Here is a 19134-nt window from a genome sequence, read left to right as displayed (position 1 = left end):
GTGTTGAATCATATTTTGACTATTATAAGAATTTATGTTCATGTACAGTAAATATCCTGTGTATATCAATGCTCTTATTTCATATATTGGCCAATATATCGTTTATCGACCGATTTTATCGGATATTGGCTGATATATCAGATATCAGCCGATATATCGGATATCGGTTTTTTTTGCCCCCAATATTGGTATCGACATCGGCCCCAAAAATCCCATATCGGTCGGGCTCTAGTAGTCACACCTGTGCACGCACACACACACACACCCTGCCGAACTGCGCGTGCGGCCCAGCCCCACACTCACACACAACCACTGACCGAAACGCACACACACACACACCAAACCGTGCGCATGTGCACCCCCTCCACACACACAGCCACAAAAACAGATAAATTCCACAGCAAACACTGCACAAGTCACCAAACTACTTGCAGAGTGATATGAAAGACGTGAATCAGAAGTAAAAGAATCCATTTTCCTTGACAGCGGTGCAATACATATTTTGTGAAAAAAATCGTGTCAGAGAATCATGATCTCAATTCTAAGCAAATGAATCGTGATTCACATTTTTGCCAGAATCGTGCAGCCCTACCACACAGTCAGTCAGGAGTAGTATCTGATTAGAAACCAGGTCCTTGTTGACCTCCACTAGTTGAGCTTTTCACCTGATGGTAGGTGGAGCTTCTGTAATGTCACTGTTTTGTGAAGGTTGTGCATTAGAACACACTTCTGTACTCTGAAGACAACAAAACACAGCTGGATCCTGTGAAGTCTGATGTGGAGGATTTGAAGTCTGATGTTCTTGTCAGAAGAAGTGGGTGCTGCTGGTTCACACACGCTGTGTTTCTTCTTCTCATCTGATGCTGAGGTACTGTTTGGTCCAGACGTTGATGATTCACATCTGCGCTAATGATGGCAGAGAGCAAAGGATGACAAGTATTTATTTGGACAATGATAACACTCCAACTGTTTTGGTGTGTTACAACACTGATTGTCTAGAGTCTTACTTTTTGTAACCTGTGATAAAAGATCTGTCACCAAATCTACACTGATTGGGATCCAATATGGGTCCGTTGGTGATTCCTGTAAGAGGAAGATGACCAGAATATCTTAGTGCACCTATCACAGGGGTACATCACGTTCTTGTGGTGAACATGGCTGTGAGTACGTAAAGTAGATAAGAATCTGAAAGTCTGCCCACACTGGTCACAGTCATATGGTCTTTCTCCAGAGTGGATGTGTAGGTGTTCCTTCAGCCAACTCTTACTGGTGAAAGTCTTCCCACATTGGTCACAACCATATGGTCTTTCTCCAGTGTGAATGCGTTGGTGCCTTTTTAAGACACTTGCTGAGATGAAAGTCTTCCCACACTGGTCACAGTGACACAGTCTTTCTCCAGTGTGGCTGCGTTGATGCTTTTTTAAATTACTTGCTGAGATGAAAGCCTTCCCACACTGGTCACAGTCATACGGTCTTTCTCCAGTGTGGATGCGTAGGTGTTCCTTCAGCCCACTCATTGTGGTCAAAGTCTTCCCACACTGGTCACAGTCATACGGTCTTTGTCCAGTGTGGATGCGTTGGTGTTCCTTCAGCCCACTCATTCTGGTGAAAGTCTTCCCACACTGGTCACAGTCATATGGTCTTTCTCCAGTGTGGATGCGTAGGTGTTCCTTCAGCCAGTTCATTCTGGTGAAAGCCTTCCCACACTGGTCACAACTATATGGTCTTTCTCCAGTGTGGACGCGTTGGTGCCTTTTTAAGTCACTTGCTGAGATGAAAGCCTTCCCACACTGGTCACAGTGACACAGTCTTTCTCCAGTGTGGCTGCGTTGATGCTTTTTTAAATTACTTGCTGAGATGAAGGTCTTCCCACACTGCTCACAGTCATACAGTCTTTCTCCAGTGTGGATGTGTTGATGCTTTTTTAAATTACTTGTTGAGATGAAAGTCTTCCCACACTGGTCACAGTCATATGGTCTTTCTCCAGTGTGGATGCGTAAGTGTTCCTTCAGACCACTCATTCTGGTGAAAGTCTTCCCACACTGGTCACAGTCATATGGTCTTTCTCCAGTGTGGATGCGTAAGTGCTTCTTCAGCACATTCATTCTAGTGAAAGTCTTCTCACATTGGTCACAGTCATATGGTCTTTCTCCAGTGTGGATGCGTAGGTGTACCTTCAGTCCACTCATCGTGGTCAAAGTCTTCCCACACTGATCACAGGTGGGTCTTCCATCCATATTTGCTGGAATCAGGTGATCTTGGTCTTCCTCCAGATAAGACTTTTAGGTTTCAGTTCAAATCCATCTTTGGCTTCTTTCTACATGAAAACACACAGAAACAGAAGAGGTGGTCAATGAAATACAATAGAACTGAAAAGAACAAACACATCTGTTTGGAACCAGATTAAGCAGATGAACAAAATCAACTAGTTAGGCAATCGATGAGACATTTTCAAGACAACCAATATTTGATGGTTTCTCCTTAACTGATGTGTATGAGACCAGAAAATAACAAATAACAGAAATATTAAAAGATGTTGAAAATGTCAGGTTCTCTCCAGCATTGGCACATTCTTTAAATAGTTACAAAATCCCAAAACACTGAAAATAACTGTTTACTTTGCTCACTGGAGCTAAATTAGATGAATTAAATGCCTTATTAGGGTCCAAGTGCTGAGAATTGGAAGCAAAGGTCCTATTGTATCTGTAAAGTTCTCTATTATTATTATTACTAATAATATTAATATAATATAATATAATATAATATAATATATTATTAAATTAACTACATACATTATTTAGGGTCCAAGTGCTGAGAATTGGCAGCAAAGGTCCTACTGTATCTGTAAAGTCGTTTGTTTTTTGCATGTATTATTATTATCATTATTGTAAAGCTTTGCAGAAGTTTCAAGGGCATGAAAATGCGTATAAACTCAATATTCTTATTGTACATTTGAAAACTGATGCGGATTCAACAATGTGCAAATGAGTTCTTTTGTACTAGCAGTGTAGTAGTAGTAGCATATCCACTGTTAATGCTTGTATTTGTAGTAGTAGTATATCCACCGTTAATACTTGTATTTGTAGTAGTAGTATTAACACTTCTGTACATTTGTTCTAGTTTTTGGTAATTATTCTAACACCACCTGTTCTACTTTTTAATAGTTCTACTTCAGTTTGCTGTTCATCCATGTACGGCTGCACGATTTTGGCCAAAAAAAAATCCCAATTTGGAATTGTCCAAAATCTCTTGTTTCAGCATCCCAAGAGATTTTGGACAACTCCATGCTCCTAACTTTGTGGGAACAGTTTGGGAATGGCCCCTTCCTGTTCCAACATGACTGTGTGCCAGTGAACAAAGTAAGTTCATGTGTGAATCAAGGCCGGTGAGACAATACTTTTGGAAATATAGTGTAGATCACTGGCATATTTTGTGTGAAACTGAACATAATATAAAGGAAAATGTCTCAGCTGATGTTTGGAGACTTGTGGAGTATGGCGGCAGAGATGGACATGAGCCACGACAGGTAAACGACTCCAGACATATTGTTAAAATAAATTTAAATGAAGCAAAGAGAAAAGACAAATGAGAGAGAGAGAAGAGCTGTAGAGTGTATAGGTAGGAAGTTAGAATAGGAAGGTGATGACTCAAAGGATGAACACATGTATAAAAAAAAAAGATTAAAAAAAGGCCATGATCAAGGGGGCTATAAATGACATTGTGACATACAAGACGACAGAGACAGATATATACCCCCAGAGGACATACAGTCACAGAAAAAAAATCATTAGAACATCAAGTCATTAAAAACAATGGTTATGCAATCCAGTCCTAACTCCTGTGTGTATCATGTGACAAAAACAGACAAAAAAGAAAACATGGAATGCCTAAAAGCACTATTTTTGTCAGTTCAATGCCATAGATTTTGATGGAAGAACTGAAGTGATTTTGGTTATTATCAAGAAAACATGTTAAATGGATAGATATCAGCTCTGAAATTAAACTACTATGAGATATTTTCATTGTTATCATTATATTCGTCCAAACGAATGTACCTTTAGTTGGACCAGGCATTAAAATGAACCAGAAATTGTAGAAAACAAGGGTGGTCTAAGAATTTTTTCCTTGACTGTATGTGGACATCTAGATGTTTCAAATGCACAGAATGTAGCTGATGCACGTAGGAGACGGTGGAACAGAAATCAGAGCTCACAGGGAAAAGAAAAAGGCACAGACATAAAACACACACCAGCCCAACAGTCATCTCTGCTCAGTTATCAATCAGATAATTCAGAGGATGAACTCTTCTCTGGAACTTTTAAAGGAGAAATGGCGGTTCATCCTGATAAGCCTCACCCTTTCCAATGACAACGCTTTCCCCTCGTATGGGTAATGATTACCTCACCATATGTTCAAACAGACGTCGTCTCACAAACTTATATCCCTTTTCCACCAACAAGAACCAGGTCAAAGTGATTATCATTAACGAAAACTAATGAAATGATGAAAACTAGAATTGAAAAACATTTTTGTCAACTGAAATAAATAAAAACTATAATTAAAAGAAAAAATGACAACTAACTGAAAGTGTATTGTGTGTTTACAAAACTAACTAAAATTTATACAAATTATGGATAAAATTCCCTTCGTTTTCATTGTTGTCACTGTCGGATTGATAAGAAATCGGTTTATTTCACTCAAGCAATTTTAGCTGTTGGCACCGTACAGCACGTCACAGACCGTCACTTCTCATCACTTGTCATTTAGAGTCGTCTTCTGGTCCGAACTCTACCTGGAAACATGGAGACTAAAGCTGGGAGAAAGCAGCAGAGTCCTGTACGGGATTTATCTAAATACAATGGCGAGGAAGAGAAAAGATATGAAAAAACTCAAATACAAACTAATACTAAAACTAAACTATAACTAAGCATTTAGGAAAAAAAACTAATAAAAACTAGCAAACCTGCTCTGAAAAGTAATTAAAACTAACTGAATTACAGAAAAAAAAAGTCAAAACTAAATAAAACTAAACTATAATGACATGGTAGCCTAACCTATTGTGTTATGTCTGAGTTGATTTTCCTGAAGCTGCTTTCATTTGCTTTTACTATCAGATTTATTATTATTATTATTATTATTATTATTATTATTATTATTATTATTATTATTATTATTATTATTATAAATTGCACACCTTATTTCATTTTGGGCTACTCCTTTGTTGATTGTGTAAAAAGTTAATCTCATCCAGTTGGCTGCTGCTGGACAATGCAGTGTGTTTAGTAGCCTAATATTAAACTTGGCTATTGCCTGCTTCTGTCTGTCAGTTTAAAGCAGCTGTCTGCTCCCACTGTCTACAACTAAGTCTACTTCATTTGATTAATACATTGTATATGGTCTTTTGCACTGTGTATACTTTTGACTATTATTGGTTGCTGTGCTTTGGGTCGGTTTTAGTTAAGTTACAGACTCAAGTTAGAGATCTGGGGTGCTTTACTCTTGGGATCATGCACTTTGTTGGGGATAGTGCTGGAGGGTGGGGGGGGTAAGAGTAGTTTATGTATTGAAAGTCCTTTTATTATTTTGTTGGTCTTCTTTCTTTTCATTTTGTCCACTTGGAATTGCACTTTGTTTCAAACATAACATCTGCCAGAGTCTCAGATTTCATCTGTCACAATTCAGATTGTGTCTGTTCAATACTATCATTATTTCAGATTATGGCTAATTTAAATATCCCCTCTGGGAGGAATGGGCAGTCAGTTCAGTTTACCAGTTGGAATGTGAAAGGCCTGAATCATCCTGTTAAATGCACCAAGGTCCTTGCTCATCTTAGGGTCTTAAAAACGGAGATAGCTTTTCTAACTGAGACACACATGCACAGGTCAGACCATAACAGTCTAAAGCACGGGTCTCAAACATGCGGCCCGGGGGCCAAATGTGGCCCACCAAAGGTTCCAATGCGGCCCGTGGGATGAATTTGCAAAGTGCAAGAATTCCACAGTCAAGGCTGTTAAACTCATTTTCGTTGAGGTTCCACATACAGACCAATATGATCTACAACAAAATAATAACAGCATAAAAACCTACAAAAATAATGACTCCATATTTTCCTCATGGTTTGATGTGAAATAATAATATTACACTACGCCTATAAATAATGACAACTTCACATTTTTGACTTTGTTTTAGTGCAAAAAATAACATTAAATTATGAAAATATTAACATTTACAAACTATCCTGAACAAATATGAACAAGCTGAAATGTCTAAAGAAAATTAAGCATAATTTTAACTGTTTTCTGCCTGTTCCTCAGTGTTTCGTGTCTTTGTAGATCCAATCCATAATGCACATGTAGAAATGACCAGTTGAGGCAGAATATTGTTAAAATTGCACTTATTTTTCTTAAGAAATTTCAGTTTTTTTCAAGTTATTCACATTTTTTTGTTTGGATAGTTCATAAAAGTAAGTATTTTCATAGTTTAATGGGGGGGTTTTGCTCTAAAACAAAGACAAAAATTTGGAGTTGTCATTATTTATAGGTTATTAAGCTATTATTTTACTGGTGCGGCCCACTGGAGATCAAATCAGGCTGAATGTGGAACCTGAAAGAAAATGAGTTTGAGACGCCTGGTCAAAAGAGAGGGTGGGGTGGACAAGTGTTCCATTCAACTTTTCAGAGCAGGGCCAGAGGAGCTGGAATTTTGATTAACAAATCAATACCATTTACAGCATCTGAAACCATATCAGACCCAAATGGACGTTTTGTTATTGTAGTGGTTTGGTAAACTCTATAGTTTGCCTGTGATCTTAGCCTGTGTATATGCTCCAAATTGGGATGATTTCAAGTTCATGAACAGTTTCCTGTCAACCATACCATACTTAGATACTCATCAACTTATTCTAGCTGGTGACTGTAATTGTGTAATTAATCCCATTTTAGATAGATCTTCAAATCGCCCAATTAGTAACTCAAAAACAGCCGAATGCATAGAGAGTTTCCTACAGTCCTGTAAGATGTCTGACCTGTGGAGATTCCTGTATCCTACTAAGAGGGAATATTCTTTTATTTCACCTGTTCGTCACACCTACTCATGCATAGATTATTTCTTTATACATAAATCCCTACTCCCCTTGGTAAAAGAATGTGATTACAATAGTATAGTAATATCTGATCACGCCCCTGTTCCACTGGTGTTATCCTTCCAACACCATAGACCTGGCAGATTTAGATGGACACTCAATCCACTTCTTCTGTCAGATGAATTTTTTATCACCTTTGTTAATGTTCATATAGATTTATTTTTAGAAATTAATGCAAACAAAGACACCTCCCCTTCCCTGCTTTGGGAGGCTTTCAAAGCTCACCTGAGGGGGCAGATCATTTCCTATAATGCATCGGTCCATAAAGCGTGAATGGCCAGGCAAACAGAACTGTCACAACTCATCTCTGGAGTAGATAAAGCCTACGCTTCTTCCCCAAGCCCAGAGCTACTGTATATAAACAGCAAATGATGCTTCAGGTTGAATTTGACATGCTTTCAACTGGACAGGCAGAACGGGCTTCGTTAAAAAATAGACATATATCATATGAATACGGGGAGAAACCAAGTAGAGCTCTTGCTTACAGTCTGAGACAGACATCCACTACACATGTAATTGAGCAAACTGAATCTGAGAAGGGATTATTATCAGATCCTTTAGATATCAATAAGGAGTTCAAGGATTTTTATTCTAATTTATATACATCTGAACACCCTTCTGATCTGAAACTAATGGATAATTTTTTTGAAGGTCTGGATATACCTACAGTGGATGAGAATATATATAGTGGAGACAATCTCTCGAAAGCCCTATGTCCTTAAATAAAATTAATAAAGCTATCACATGTATGCAGAGTGGGAAATGTCCAGGCCCAGACGGCTTTTCTACAGAACTTTATAAAAAAGTTTACAGCAAAATTAAGTCCTTGGCTCAAAGATGTATTCGATGATAGTTTAAAAGCCCAATCCCTACCCCCAACTCTACACCAGGCGTCAATATCCATACTTCTGAAAAAGGGCAAGGATCCCTGTACTTGTTCCTCCTACCGTCCAATAAGTCTCCTTAAGGTTGTTGGCTCTCTGTCTTGAATCTGTTTTGCCCTCCATAGTATCACCTGACCAAATGGATTCATCAAAAATAGGTAGTTGTGTTTTATATCAGGTGTGTATTTAATATCCTTTACACATCATCTTCATCAAAGTTTTCTGGCTTTGTTGGACATTTTTTCAATAAACTTGAGACATCTGTAATAATTAATAAAATCACATATAAACAAATTAAAGGAGGGGTTTGTGTTTTTCCACTTACAACAATGAATATGAAATTTACCTAAAAAAATAATAAGGTTAACAATATCTTTGATGTTTACATCTAAAGAATCCATATAATAAATAATATCATGTAAAGAAAAACAGAATATTTTCAATTTTTGAGGACAACCAACTGTGAATATCAGCCCAAAAGGAAATGCTGTGTGAACAATTAAAAAACAAATGTTCAATGGTTTCGGCTTCAGAGGAACAGAAAAGACAGGACTCCACATCAAAGTTAAATCTTTTGTGCAAAAAAAAATCATTAGCAGGGTAAACTGAACATGCAATTTTGAAATGAGTTTCCTTTACTTTGGGAGCAACAGCACACCAAAGATAAAAAGAAAAACATTTTTGGAATCACTTTACAGATTTTATCATATTCTTTTCTTGTGTTATTTATATTGTATTTCCTAGAGAATTCTTCATATGATAACTGGTGTTTTTCTGTTCAATAAATCAAAAACAAATAATAAACCATTATGAAACCATTCAGCTTTAAAAACTGACTTTCTATTTATAATAATGAATCTGTTGTTCCATAAAATAGTGTTGTGTGGGGAGAGGTTAAGGGTAAACATCATTCTGCTAAAGTTCAATGCTTGTTTGTGGAAGTTAGATAACTTAATAGAAATTTTGTGCACTTCAAAATCACATTTTGAAAAGAAGTCAATCCCTCCAACTTTATTGAATAAATTATTTGGAATGGGGCTGGGAAAGACAGTCTTTCAAACACTTCATTCTCACAGATGTGATAATTGATTCAGATTCCATGGCTTTTAATCCCCCTTTATCATAATCTCTGACAAGTTGAGTTTTACGGAGGTAGTGAGTCTTATTTTTCCAAATCAATTTAAATATTACAGAGTTAGATGACTTGATTACTTTTGCAGATGTGTATAATGGTTGTCATGGATACAGAAGTGTGGAGAAGCCTTGGGCTTTACACAGAAGAATCCGGCCCAGTAGACAGAGGTCTGTTATGAACCAGTGACTGAATCATTTCTGTAGAGCTTTTGACCTTGGAATAATATTTAAATCAGTTCATTGAGTTAGATTTTTTGTGATTATAATTCCTAGATACTTCACTTGGTCTTTCACTGGGACATTAGCTCTACTGTGAACATCACTGGTATGAACAGATCACAGCTCACATTTTTGGAGGTTCAGTGATAAACCAGATGCTTTGGACAAAAGGTTCATTTGACCATTTGCTTTAAAGGAGCTGCCTTCAGTTCAGGAAGTAGTGGGGCTGTGCATATGCTGCATTCCAGAGTGCTGGCAGGTAGAATCTATCTGACTTGGACTGAACTCCATCCCACCTCCAAGTATTCCAGCTGATCCACGTTGAACAGAAACTACAAACATGGAGATGGCAGATCTAAGCTCCTATTTGCTTTGATACTGAGGAGGCATTTGGACTGTGGACAGTCCAGTGTTCTCATATACGCAAACCAGATGGAAGAGGCCAAATGACGGAGGAGCTGATTAGACATTGTCTAGTGTCTTTTCATTGTGAACTGTCACACTGTGCGTCACTATTGTTGTGGTGACGTCACATTGTGGTTTTTGGTGAGGTCGGGGTACTTGGAACTGGACCCACTTTACAACCAGGACCTCCGGCTTCGACAGGCGTTCCAATGCATTTGACCCAGTTGGAGGTCGGAAACTTCCCACCTCCCAGTACTTTGGACCGCGGCCTTACCGCCCCTGAATGTTTTCCTTTAAGGCAGATCACTTACTGTGCAGGACGATCCGTGCTTTCACGTCCCAGTCTCCAAATCCCATCAAAGTCTGCAGTAGAAGCAGAAAAAGGACACACATTTGTCACTAGTCTCTTACGAAAAAGAAAAAAAAATCACCAAGACGATTTGAAAAGTTTCCAGATTTAGTTTTTCTCCAGTTTAGCAACACTGGTCCGGATTGGGTCTGAGGAGGAAACCGACACCCTAATGCGGCCCGGGTGGAACTGGTCCGGGTCCAAAGGTTCCGCCGACAGTGTTCCATGATGGAAACACACGAACCCTCTAAAGACCCACAGCGACATCTGGACCAGAAATGACTGTTTGGAGTCACTGTTCACTGATGGAGGAGCCACTCATGAAAAACATATTAAATCTAAAAGTAACAATAAAATAAATATTGTATCCCAAAATGTAATTACATATTTTAAACATGATATTAACAATTTAGAATTTATTGTAAATTTGTTCATATTATTTGGAAAATTTCATATACATAAAAACAAATATACAAAAACACACCCAAATTTTAAAATCTTTCTATTGGAATTTGAAAATTATATTAAATCTTTAGAATTTATTTAAAGTTTTAAAAAGCTCTAACACCTTGGCTATTTATAAACAATTCTTTAATACTGACTGAACTCTCTGTTGCATTTATTTATTTATATTTGTCAGATTTGTTATTTTTTATTTATTTATTTACTTTTTATACTATTATTTGTATATTATGCTTTGTATCTCTAAATCTATGCATTATTTTCTTAAAATTATGTTCAAATCTATTTTTCCCCTTTGACATCTTGTTGTTTATTTAAATTTTTGTACTGTATACTCTAATGTTGTCAATAAAGTTGAAAAAAATAAATAAATAAAGGATCTACTTGTTTTTTTTTGGCAAAAAGCAAATTTACATATCAAGAATGGGAAAATATTACAAAAGAGTAATACAGAAATACATTAGGAGACATGGTGGAATGGTGAAACAGATCTAATGCAAATATCTGAAACTAAATAAACAAAAAGATTAAGACATTTAAAGTATAATGTAAATAGAGAAACAGAAAGAAAAATAAATAAAAAATAAATCTGACTGGACAATAGAGCACAAAGGATTAGGGCATGATACAATTAAAACAGCAAGGACTTAGATAAACCAGAATAAAATTATATTATAAGCCTCTCCTGATGTTAAATCACTGCATATTAACTATGCTTTTAAGTCTGTGGGATCGCATTTGTCCGGACAATCTATGTTTAACAGCTTGTTTCAGGTGGGAAGAGTCAGGTGAAACTCTGGGTTTCTTAAAGAAAACCTGCCACCGAGCAGGTTATGTTCATGGAGTAAGTTACCATGGTAACAGACTCAGGGTTTGACTTACCTCTCTTTCTGGAACGGAAAACTCCAAGTTCCCCTCATCTCAGGGTTCACATACTCAGAGTTTTCACATAACCCTCTTTCTGGAACAGGGCCCTGTTGTTCCTCCTCCAAAGACACCGCAACATGAACAACCACAGCAAACACCACCATCTTTACTTACTTTACTACAATGATTTTAGTCAGAAATCAGAATTTTACCATCAGTGTTTGTTAACGGTGTGTCAAAATGAACAGAAACAAATGAACAGATACAGAAATTATACTAATGACAACCAGCAAATGTGACTTTATTCTATGTTTCAGCTCTTCTACAGCACAATAAAATGTCAGAAATTATTTCATGAACATATATGGAACAAACAAATTCAACAGCCATTTATGTCCAACTTCATCTCAGTGTATTTATAATGTTGTAAAGGAACCTACAAAACCAGGACCACGGCAACAATAAATCTAATATCATTATTGTTACAGTATTTTATCATTAACTTTAGTGCACATTAATATTTTCTAAACAGAGAATTTAATTTCATCTGATTTTATTTTTTTATAACATTATTTAATATATAACATTTTTATATAATTGTGTTTTTATTTTAATGTACTGTTTTGTTTTCTTTTAGTTATTTTCTTTTATATACTGCTTAATTCTTATTTGATATTTTTATTTTATTTTACTTCATATAATTTTATATCAAATTTTATTTTACTTTATTTAATTTTTATATTTTATCTTAGTTTCCTTGTTTTCTTTGTTATTCTGTTTTGTATTTTTTCATTTTTTTCTATTTCATTTGTTCAGCTCCACTTGACTGTTTTAACTCATATATTAGTGGAGCCTTAACACAGTTGCTTTACGAAACATCGAAACCACCCTGAAGAAAAAATGTTTTTCGTTTTATCTTTCGTGTCCTGTTGCTCCCAAAGTAAAGGAAGCTCATTTCAAAATTGCATGTTCACTTTACCCTGCTAATGATTTTTTGCACAAAAGATTTAACTTTGATGTGGATTCCTGTTTTCTGTTCCTCTGAAGCTGAAACCATTGAAAATTTGTTTTTTAATTGTTCACACAGCATTTCCTTTTGGGCTGATATTCACAGTTGGTTGTCCTTAAAAATTAAAAATATCTCACCTTTTTCTTTATGTGATATTATTTATTTTATTGGTTCATTAGATGTAAACATCAAAGATATTGTTAACCTTATTATTATTTTTGGGTAAATATCATATTCATTGTGGCAAGTGGAAAAACACGAACCCCTTCTTTAATTTGTTTATATGTGATTTTATCAAGTATTACAGATCTCTACAGTATATTGTAAATATGTCCAAAAAGCCAGATAACTTTATTCTAGTTTATCTAAGTCCTTGCTGTTTTAATTGTATCATGCCTTTGTCCTTTGTGCTCTATTGTCCAGTCAGATATATTTATTTATTTATTTTTCTTTCTGTTTCTCTATTTTCATACACTTCAAATATCTTAATCTTTTTGTTTATTTTGTTTCAGATATTTGCATTAGTTCTGTTTCATCATTCCACCATGTCTCCTAATGTATTTCTGTATTACTCTTTTGTAATATTTTCCCATTCTTGATATGTAAATTTGCTTTGTGCCAAACAAAAAAAAAGGAAAAAGGAAAAAAAAAAAAAAAATCTTAGTGGCTCCTCCATCAGTGAACAGTGACCCCAAACAGTCATTTCTGGTCCAGATGTCGCTGTGGGTCTTTAGAGGGTTCGTGTGTTTCCATCATGGAACACTGTCGGCGGAACCTTCGGACCCGGACCAGTTCCACCCGGGCCGCATTAGGGTGTTGGTTTCCTCCTCAGATCCAATCCGGACCAGTGTTGCTAATTTGGAGAAAAACTGAATCTGCAGACTTTTCAAATCGTCTTGGTGATTTTTTTTTCTTTTTCGTAAGAGACTAGTGACAAATGTGTGTCCTTTTTCTGCTTCTACTGCAGACTTTGATGGGATTTGGAGACTGGGACGTGAAAGCACGGATCGTCCTGCACAGTAAGTGATCTGCCTTAAAGGAAAACATTCACGGGCGGTAAGGCCAGGTCCAAAGTACTGGGAGGTGGGAAGTTTCCGACCTCCAACTGGGTCAAATGCATTGGAACGCCTGTCGAAGCCGGATGTCCTGGTTGTAAAGTGGGTCCAGTTCCAAGTACCCCGACCTCACCAAAAACCACAATGTGACGTCACCACAACAATAGTGACGCACAGTGTGACAGTTCACAATGAAAAGACACTAGACAATGTCTAATCAGCTCCTCCGTCATTTGGCCTCTTCCATCTGGTTTGCGTATATGAGAACACTGGACTGTCCACAGTCCAAATGCCTCCTCAGTATCAAAGCAAATAGGAGCTTAGATCTGCCATCTCCATGTTTGTAGTTTCTGTTCAACGTGGATCAGCTGGAATACTTGGAGGTGGGATGGAGTTCAGTCCAAGTCAGATAGATTCTACCTGCCAGCACTCTGGAATGCAGCATATGCACAGCCCCACTACTGCTGAACTGAAGGCAGCTCCTTTAAAGCAAATGGTCAAATGAACCTTTTGTCCAAAGCATCTGGTTTATCACTGAACCTCCAAAAATGTGAGCTGTGATCTGTTCATACCAGTGATGTTCACAGTAGAGCTAATGTCCCAGTGAAAGACCAAGTGAAGTATCTAGGAATTATAATCACAAAAAATCTAACTAAATGAACTGATTTAAATATTATTCCAAGGTCAAAAGCTCTACAGAAATGATTCAGTCACTGGTTCATAACAGACCTCTGTCTACTGGGCCAGATTCTTCTGTGTAAAGCCCAAGGCTTCTCCACACTTCTGTATCCATGACACTCATTATACACATCTGCAAAAGTAATCAAGTCATCTAACTCTGTAATATTTAAATTGATTTGGAAAAATAAGACTCACTACCTCCGTAAAACTCAACTTGTCAGAGATTATGATAAAGGGGGATTAAAAGCCATGGAATCTGAATCAATTATCGCATCTGTGAGAATGCAGTGTTTGAAAGACTGTCTTTCCCAGCCCCATTCCAAATAATTTATTCAATAAAGTTGGAGGGATTGACTTCTTTTCAAAATGTGATTTTGAAGTGCACAAAATTTCTATTAAGTTATCTAACTTCCACAAAAAAGCATTGAACTTTAGCAGAATGATGTTTACCCTTAACTTCTCCCCACACAACACTATTTTATGGAACAACAGATTCATTATTATAAATAGAAAGTCAGTTTTTAAAGCTGAATGGTTTCATAATGGTTTATTATTTGTTTTTGATTTATTGAACAGAAAGACACCTGTTATCATATGAAGAATTCTCTAGGAAATACAATATAAATAACGCAAGAAAAGAATATGGTAAAATCTGTAAAGTGATTCCAACATCATTACTTGAAAGAATCCAGGGTGGTCTGCCCTGCCCCTTACCTGTTCCCTTCTTACCTTGTTTGAAAGTCAATGACATTGATCTGTTAGATAGAAGGTGCAACAATAAAATGATCTGTCTAGCTTTAAACATAAAAACTTTGGGGACTTTAACACAGTTTCTTTATCTAACATCGAAACCACCCTGAGGGAAAAATGTTTTTCTTTTTATCTTTGGTGTGCTGTTGCTCCCAAAGTAAAGGAAACTCATTTCAAAATTGCATGTTCAGTTTACCCTGCTAATGATTTTTTGCACAAAAGATTTAACTTTGTTGTGGATTCCTGTGTTTTCTGTTCCTCTGAAGCTGAAACCATTGAACTTTTTTTTTTAATTGTTCACACAGAATTTCCTTTTGGGCTGATATTCACAGTTGGTTGTCCTTAAAAATGGAAAATATTCTGTCTTTTTCTTTATATGATATTATTTATTATATGGATTCTGTAGATATAAACATCAAAGATATTGTTAACCTTATTATTATTTTGGGTAAATTTCATATTCACTGTTGTAAGTGCAAAAACACGAATCCCTCCTTTAATTTGTTTATATGTGATTTTATTAATTATTACAGATGTCTTAAGTTTATTGAAAACATGTCCAACAAAGCCAGAAAACTTTATTCTAGATGATCTCAGTCCTTGCTGTTTGAAATGTATCTTGCCTTAGTCCTTTGTACTCTATTGTCCAATCAGATATATATTTTTCTGTTTCTTTATTTTCAGTACACTTCAAATGTCTTAATCTTTTTGTTTATTTTGTTTCAGATATTTTCAGTAGTTCTATGTTTCATCATTCCACCATTTTTCCTTATGTATTTCTGTTTTTCTCTTCTGGAACATTTTCCCTTTCTTCCTCTGTAAATTGCTTTGTGCCAATAAAAAACAAGCAAACAAAAAAGGCAGCTCCTTTATTTCCTGTGTTTCATTATTGGACACACTGGTTAATCCAGGTGTGTCTGCTACTTGTTGTTGAGACTATTGTGGTCAGACATACCTGGATTAATCAGTGTGTCCAATAACACTGGGTTACAAAAAAATATTTTTTGCAAGTTGTCTAGGTTTTTTCAACTGAATTAGGACCATTTTGCACCACTAAATCAAAAAATGACATCTGTTTTTCTCAATCAGGTCAGGTTTTTTTGCTAATTTGATTTTGAAAAATTTGATCTTCTCACAAAATTGATTCCATTTTTGTAACTTTATCTTGGTCACCAAGTTTAATACCAAAATAAGATTGGTAAGCACACTTTATGAAACTTGTGACTTGATTCCTGTTAGGTACAATGGTGTATTCACCGCAGATGTAGCAGAATACGTCAGGCTTATTTTTGCAAGATCTTGTGGTCGAAGCCATTTCATTCACCTGTAATATTAAAAAAAAAAACATTAATTATAAATTGGCAAAAGTAGAATCTTCAGAACTCGTTTATTGCAAGAAATATGAAAGAATTTTGTATCATGTGATGTGAAAATGCCCATAAATGTAAGCAAAAATGTTAAAAAGCCAATATGTAGCATAGTTCAGAAAGTTGACCTGATTGAGCAAAATTAATGTGATATTTGGATTCAGCACACCAGAATTATCCTAAATCAGCTCAAAAAACTTAAACAATAAATTTTTTGTTGACCAGTGTAATGACAGACAGGAAATAAAGGAGCTGCCTTAAGTTCAGGAATTAGTGGAGTTGTACATAGAGCCCATGGGACACACCTTTAAAATCTAATACACGTCTATTCTAGACATTATGGTTGAGGCAAAAATGAACACTTGATAATGGAGACTGGATGTTTGTTTGGTCTGGTTCAGTTCCCCTTCCTCAGATCTGAGAACCAAAGGCCTACACCCTGGTTGGAGATGGAGCAGAGTCTGTGCTCAGGGTTCAAGTTTACAGGTCTTATACCTGTGAAAAATGCTTCATATCAGCAATTCAGCTGTAGTACAGAGGGGAAGGAATAGGACACATGTCACATACCCATACAAGTTTTGAGATTGTGAGTTCAAATTCCACAGCGTGTCAGATTTTTTCAAAATTTCATTCCTTTCTCACTGTTCCAGGTTTCAGGTTTATACATTATTAATTAATTTTGAAATCTTCACCTGTGTTTTGGCTCAGTGATCTAAGCAAATGGAAAAAGTCCCATCCTCACTATAGAATCCAAAGTCGTGAGATCAAATCCCGTTGAAATCTGCATTTTTCACCCAAAAAATAGAAGAGTGGAACAAAAGAGAATAAATACAACTTCCAACACAGTAACATCAGCTGACAGATAGTTCAGTGGTTAAACTGATGCTAGTCCCATCATTTTTTTTATCACTTATTTTTATTAAGGTTTTGACAAATTACATATATTTTCTGACATGAATTGAAAACATTGTGTGGGTCTACCCTGAACACAAACCCCCCCCCCCAAGATCTCCTCTGAACTTTTAAACAGCTGTGAAAGTACATAACATGACAAAATAATTATTGACAGACAATATAAGTAATAGTGACTTGAATACTTCTCAACATCCATTTTTGTATATCTGATATATAATCAAACATCATTTAACAAAAAACAAACAAAAAAAGGGTACGGTCTCACTTTGTAAATTATGATGATGAGGTATCCGGCCTTGATTCTAAAAATTTTAGAAATGAATTCCATGTCTTGTGGAAGGTATGAGTTTTCTGTTTAATTGTGTAAGTGAGCCTTTCAATAGCTCTGCAGGATGAGAGTTCAGCAATCCATGAATTCAACAATGGAGAATCAACACTTTTCCAATGTCTAGCTATAAGACGCTTTGCATGTATTAGACAGAGGTTCACCAGCCTACTGTCATGAGTTCTAAGGGCTAAAGTTTCTGGAATAAGACCTAGAACACAGATCTCCAGGCACATTGGGATTTCTTTGTCTGTAATATTGGAAATTGTGTTAATTAATCTTCTCCAAAATTCTTGCATATGTTCACATTTCCAAATACAGTGATTCAAGGTACTTCTCTCGGTTCCACATTTTATATAGGTGTCTGGGATATTGGGGTGGAATTTGTGAAGTTTTTCAGGAGTTATATAGGTTCTCATAAGCCAGTTATATTGAATTAATTTAAATCTGCTTTTAATGGATATTATTTGTGCCTGGGAACAAGCTTTCTCCCATTCCTGCTCTGTAATACCTGTTTGGAGGTCTTCTATCCATGCTAGTTTTCTATAATTTGAGGACTCTTTAGTCATTTTTATCAATTCTTTATATATCATTGAGATCTTCCCCTTACTGTAGGGGTCTGATGTTGCTAGTTCTTCTAAAATACTTAAAGGAGGACATTGATATGACTGCATCTTGGAACAAATAAAACTACGAATCTGAAAATATTTGAACAAATGGATTTGAGTGATTCCAAATTTTGTTTTAAGACTTTCAAAGGACGTTAGAATATTATCTTTATAAAGGTCTGAAATCCTTTGCACTCCCAACTTCACCCATTGCCTGAATCCAGGATCAGATTTACCTGGTTTAAATAATGCAGTGCCCCAAATGGGGTAAATTGTGATATCCCAGATTTTTCTCCAAACATGTCTTGTGTTTCATACTAAACTCTAATTGTGTTTTTTAGAAATGGGTTAACTGTGTCCTTCTTAAGTTTCTTCAAAGAATCTGAATAAAGATACCTATCTAGAGTAAGTCCTCTGGCATTTTCTCTCTCTATCTGAACCCAAGGTAAATTGGAATGTTCAGAGAACCAGAAGAAAGCTGATCTAAGCTGGGCTGCCTTAAAGTACCACAAGAGGTTAGGTTAGCCAAAAGTTCAGAAAATAATGTCCCATCCTGATTAAGCAGAGATAGGACAAAACGAACCCACGTCTTCTGGGTCTTTACCCTTTTTGTGTATCACTGTAATGAGCGCTTCTGTTAGGGTGGGAGGAAGGACACCATCAGAGTGGGCTAGAGTGAACACTTTATGTAGACATGGGCAGAGAATTTTGTGAATTTTTCCCAGCCCACCTGGAAGGCCATCAGGACCTGGGGCTTTATTGCTTTTAAGTGAAGTGATGGCTTTTTAAAAACTGTTTCAAAAGAGATTTCTGAGTTCAGCTGAGCTGATTCATTTTCATCTAACTGGGAGAGACTGCATGTATCCAAGAAATCCTGCATAACCGTATAGTCTGTATTGTTTTTGGAAGTGTACAAATTTTTGTCAAATTGGAGAAATCGATCATTAATGTCCATGGGTTTCA

The 19134-nt window shown here is 36.3% G+C and overlaps 4 protein-coding genes across 5 annotated transcripts in view; 1 reads left to right on the top strand and 3 right to left on the bottom strand.

The window, feature by feature from the left end:
• LOC115431685 (zinc finger protein 271-like) overlaps positions 1-19134 on the bottom strand; it is a 145695-nt gene that overhangs the window by 74990 nt on the left and 51571 nt on the right. The gene's annotated exons all lie outside the window — the stretch shown is intronic.
• LOC115431679 (zinc finger protein 664-like) overlaps positions 1-19134 on the bottom strand; it is a gene marked incomplete at its 3' end in the record, with an annotated part of 114913 nt that overhangs the window by 44642 nt on the left and 51137 nt on the right. The gene's annotated exons all lie outside the window — the stretch shown is intronic.
• LOC115433485 (zinc finger protein 239-like) lies at positions 446-10439 on the bottom strand. The gene is made up of 4 exons (XM_030154922.1): positions 10095-10439; positions 2015-2317; positions 1721-1768; positions 446-1636 (listed from the first exon to the last, which is right to left on the bottom strand). Exons 2-4 carry the CDS (start codon positions 2235-2237, stop codon positions 1044-1046), a joined length of 864 nt encoding a protein of 287 aa, XP_030010782.1. The 5' UTR covers positions 2238-2317; positions 10095-10439; the 3' UTR covers positions 446-1043.
• LOC115433429 (zinc finger protein 420-like) overlaps positions 13293-19134 on the top strand; it is a 32106-nt gene continuing 26264 nt past the window's right edge. Inside the window, exon 1 of one of the 2 annotated variants that reach the window (XM_030154845.1) lies at positions 13293-13489. The gene's annotated coding sequence lies outside the window, so the exon portion shown is untranslated. The remainder of the gene's footprint in view (positions 13490-19134) is intronic. The other variant, XM_030154835.1, reaches the window with a different exon arrangement.

This window comes from Sphaeramia orbicularis, chromosome 2 (genome assembly GCF_902148855.1).
Source record: "Sphaeramia orbicularis chromosome 2, fSphaOr1.1, whole genome shotgun sequence".
Classification (NCBI taxonomy): domain Eukaryota; kingdom Metazoa; phylum Chordata; class Actinopteri; order Kurtiformes; family Apogonidae; genus Sphaeramia; species Sphaeramia orbicularis.
The sequence above is the reverse complement of the archived record's forward strand: the minus strand, read 5'-3'. Positions and strand labels throughout refer to the sequence as shown.

What these genes read in the sequence shown, in the direction of transcription:
- LOC115433485 (XM_030154922.1), bottom strand. Translation starts at nt 2,237, where the DNA reads ATGGATGGAAGACCCACCTGTGATCAGTGTGGGAAGACTTTGACCACG. An exon ending in GACTTTCACCAGAATGAGTG is followed by an intron (nt 1,769 to 2,014) that starts GTCTGAAGGAAC and finishes CTTTCATCTCAG; the next exon opens with CAAGTGACTTAAAAAGGCAC. An exon ending in CCACACTGGAGAAAGACCAT is followed by an intron (nt 1,637 to 1,720) that starts ATAGTTGTGACC and finishes GAGAAAGACCAT; the next exon opens with ATGACTGTGACCAGTGTGGG.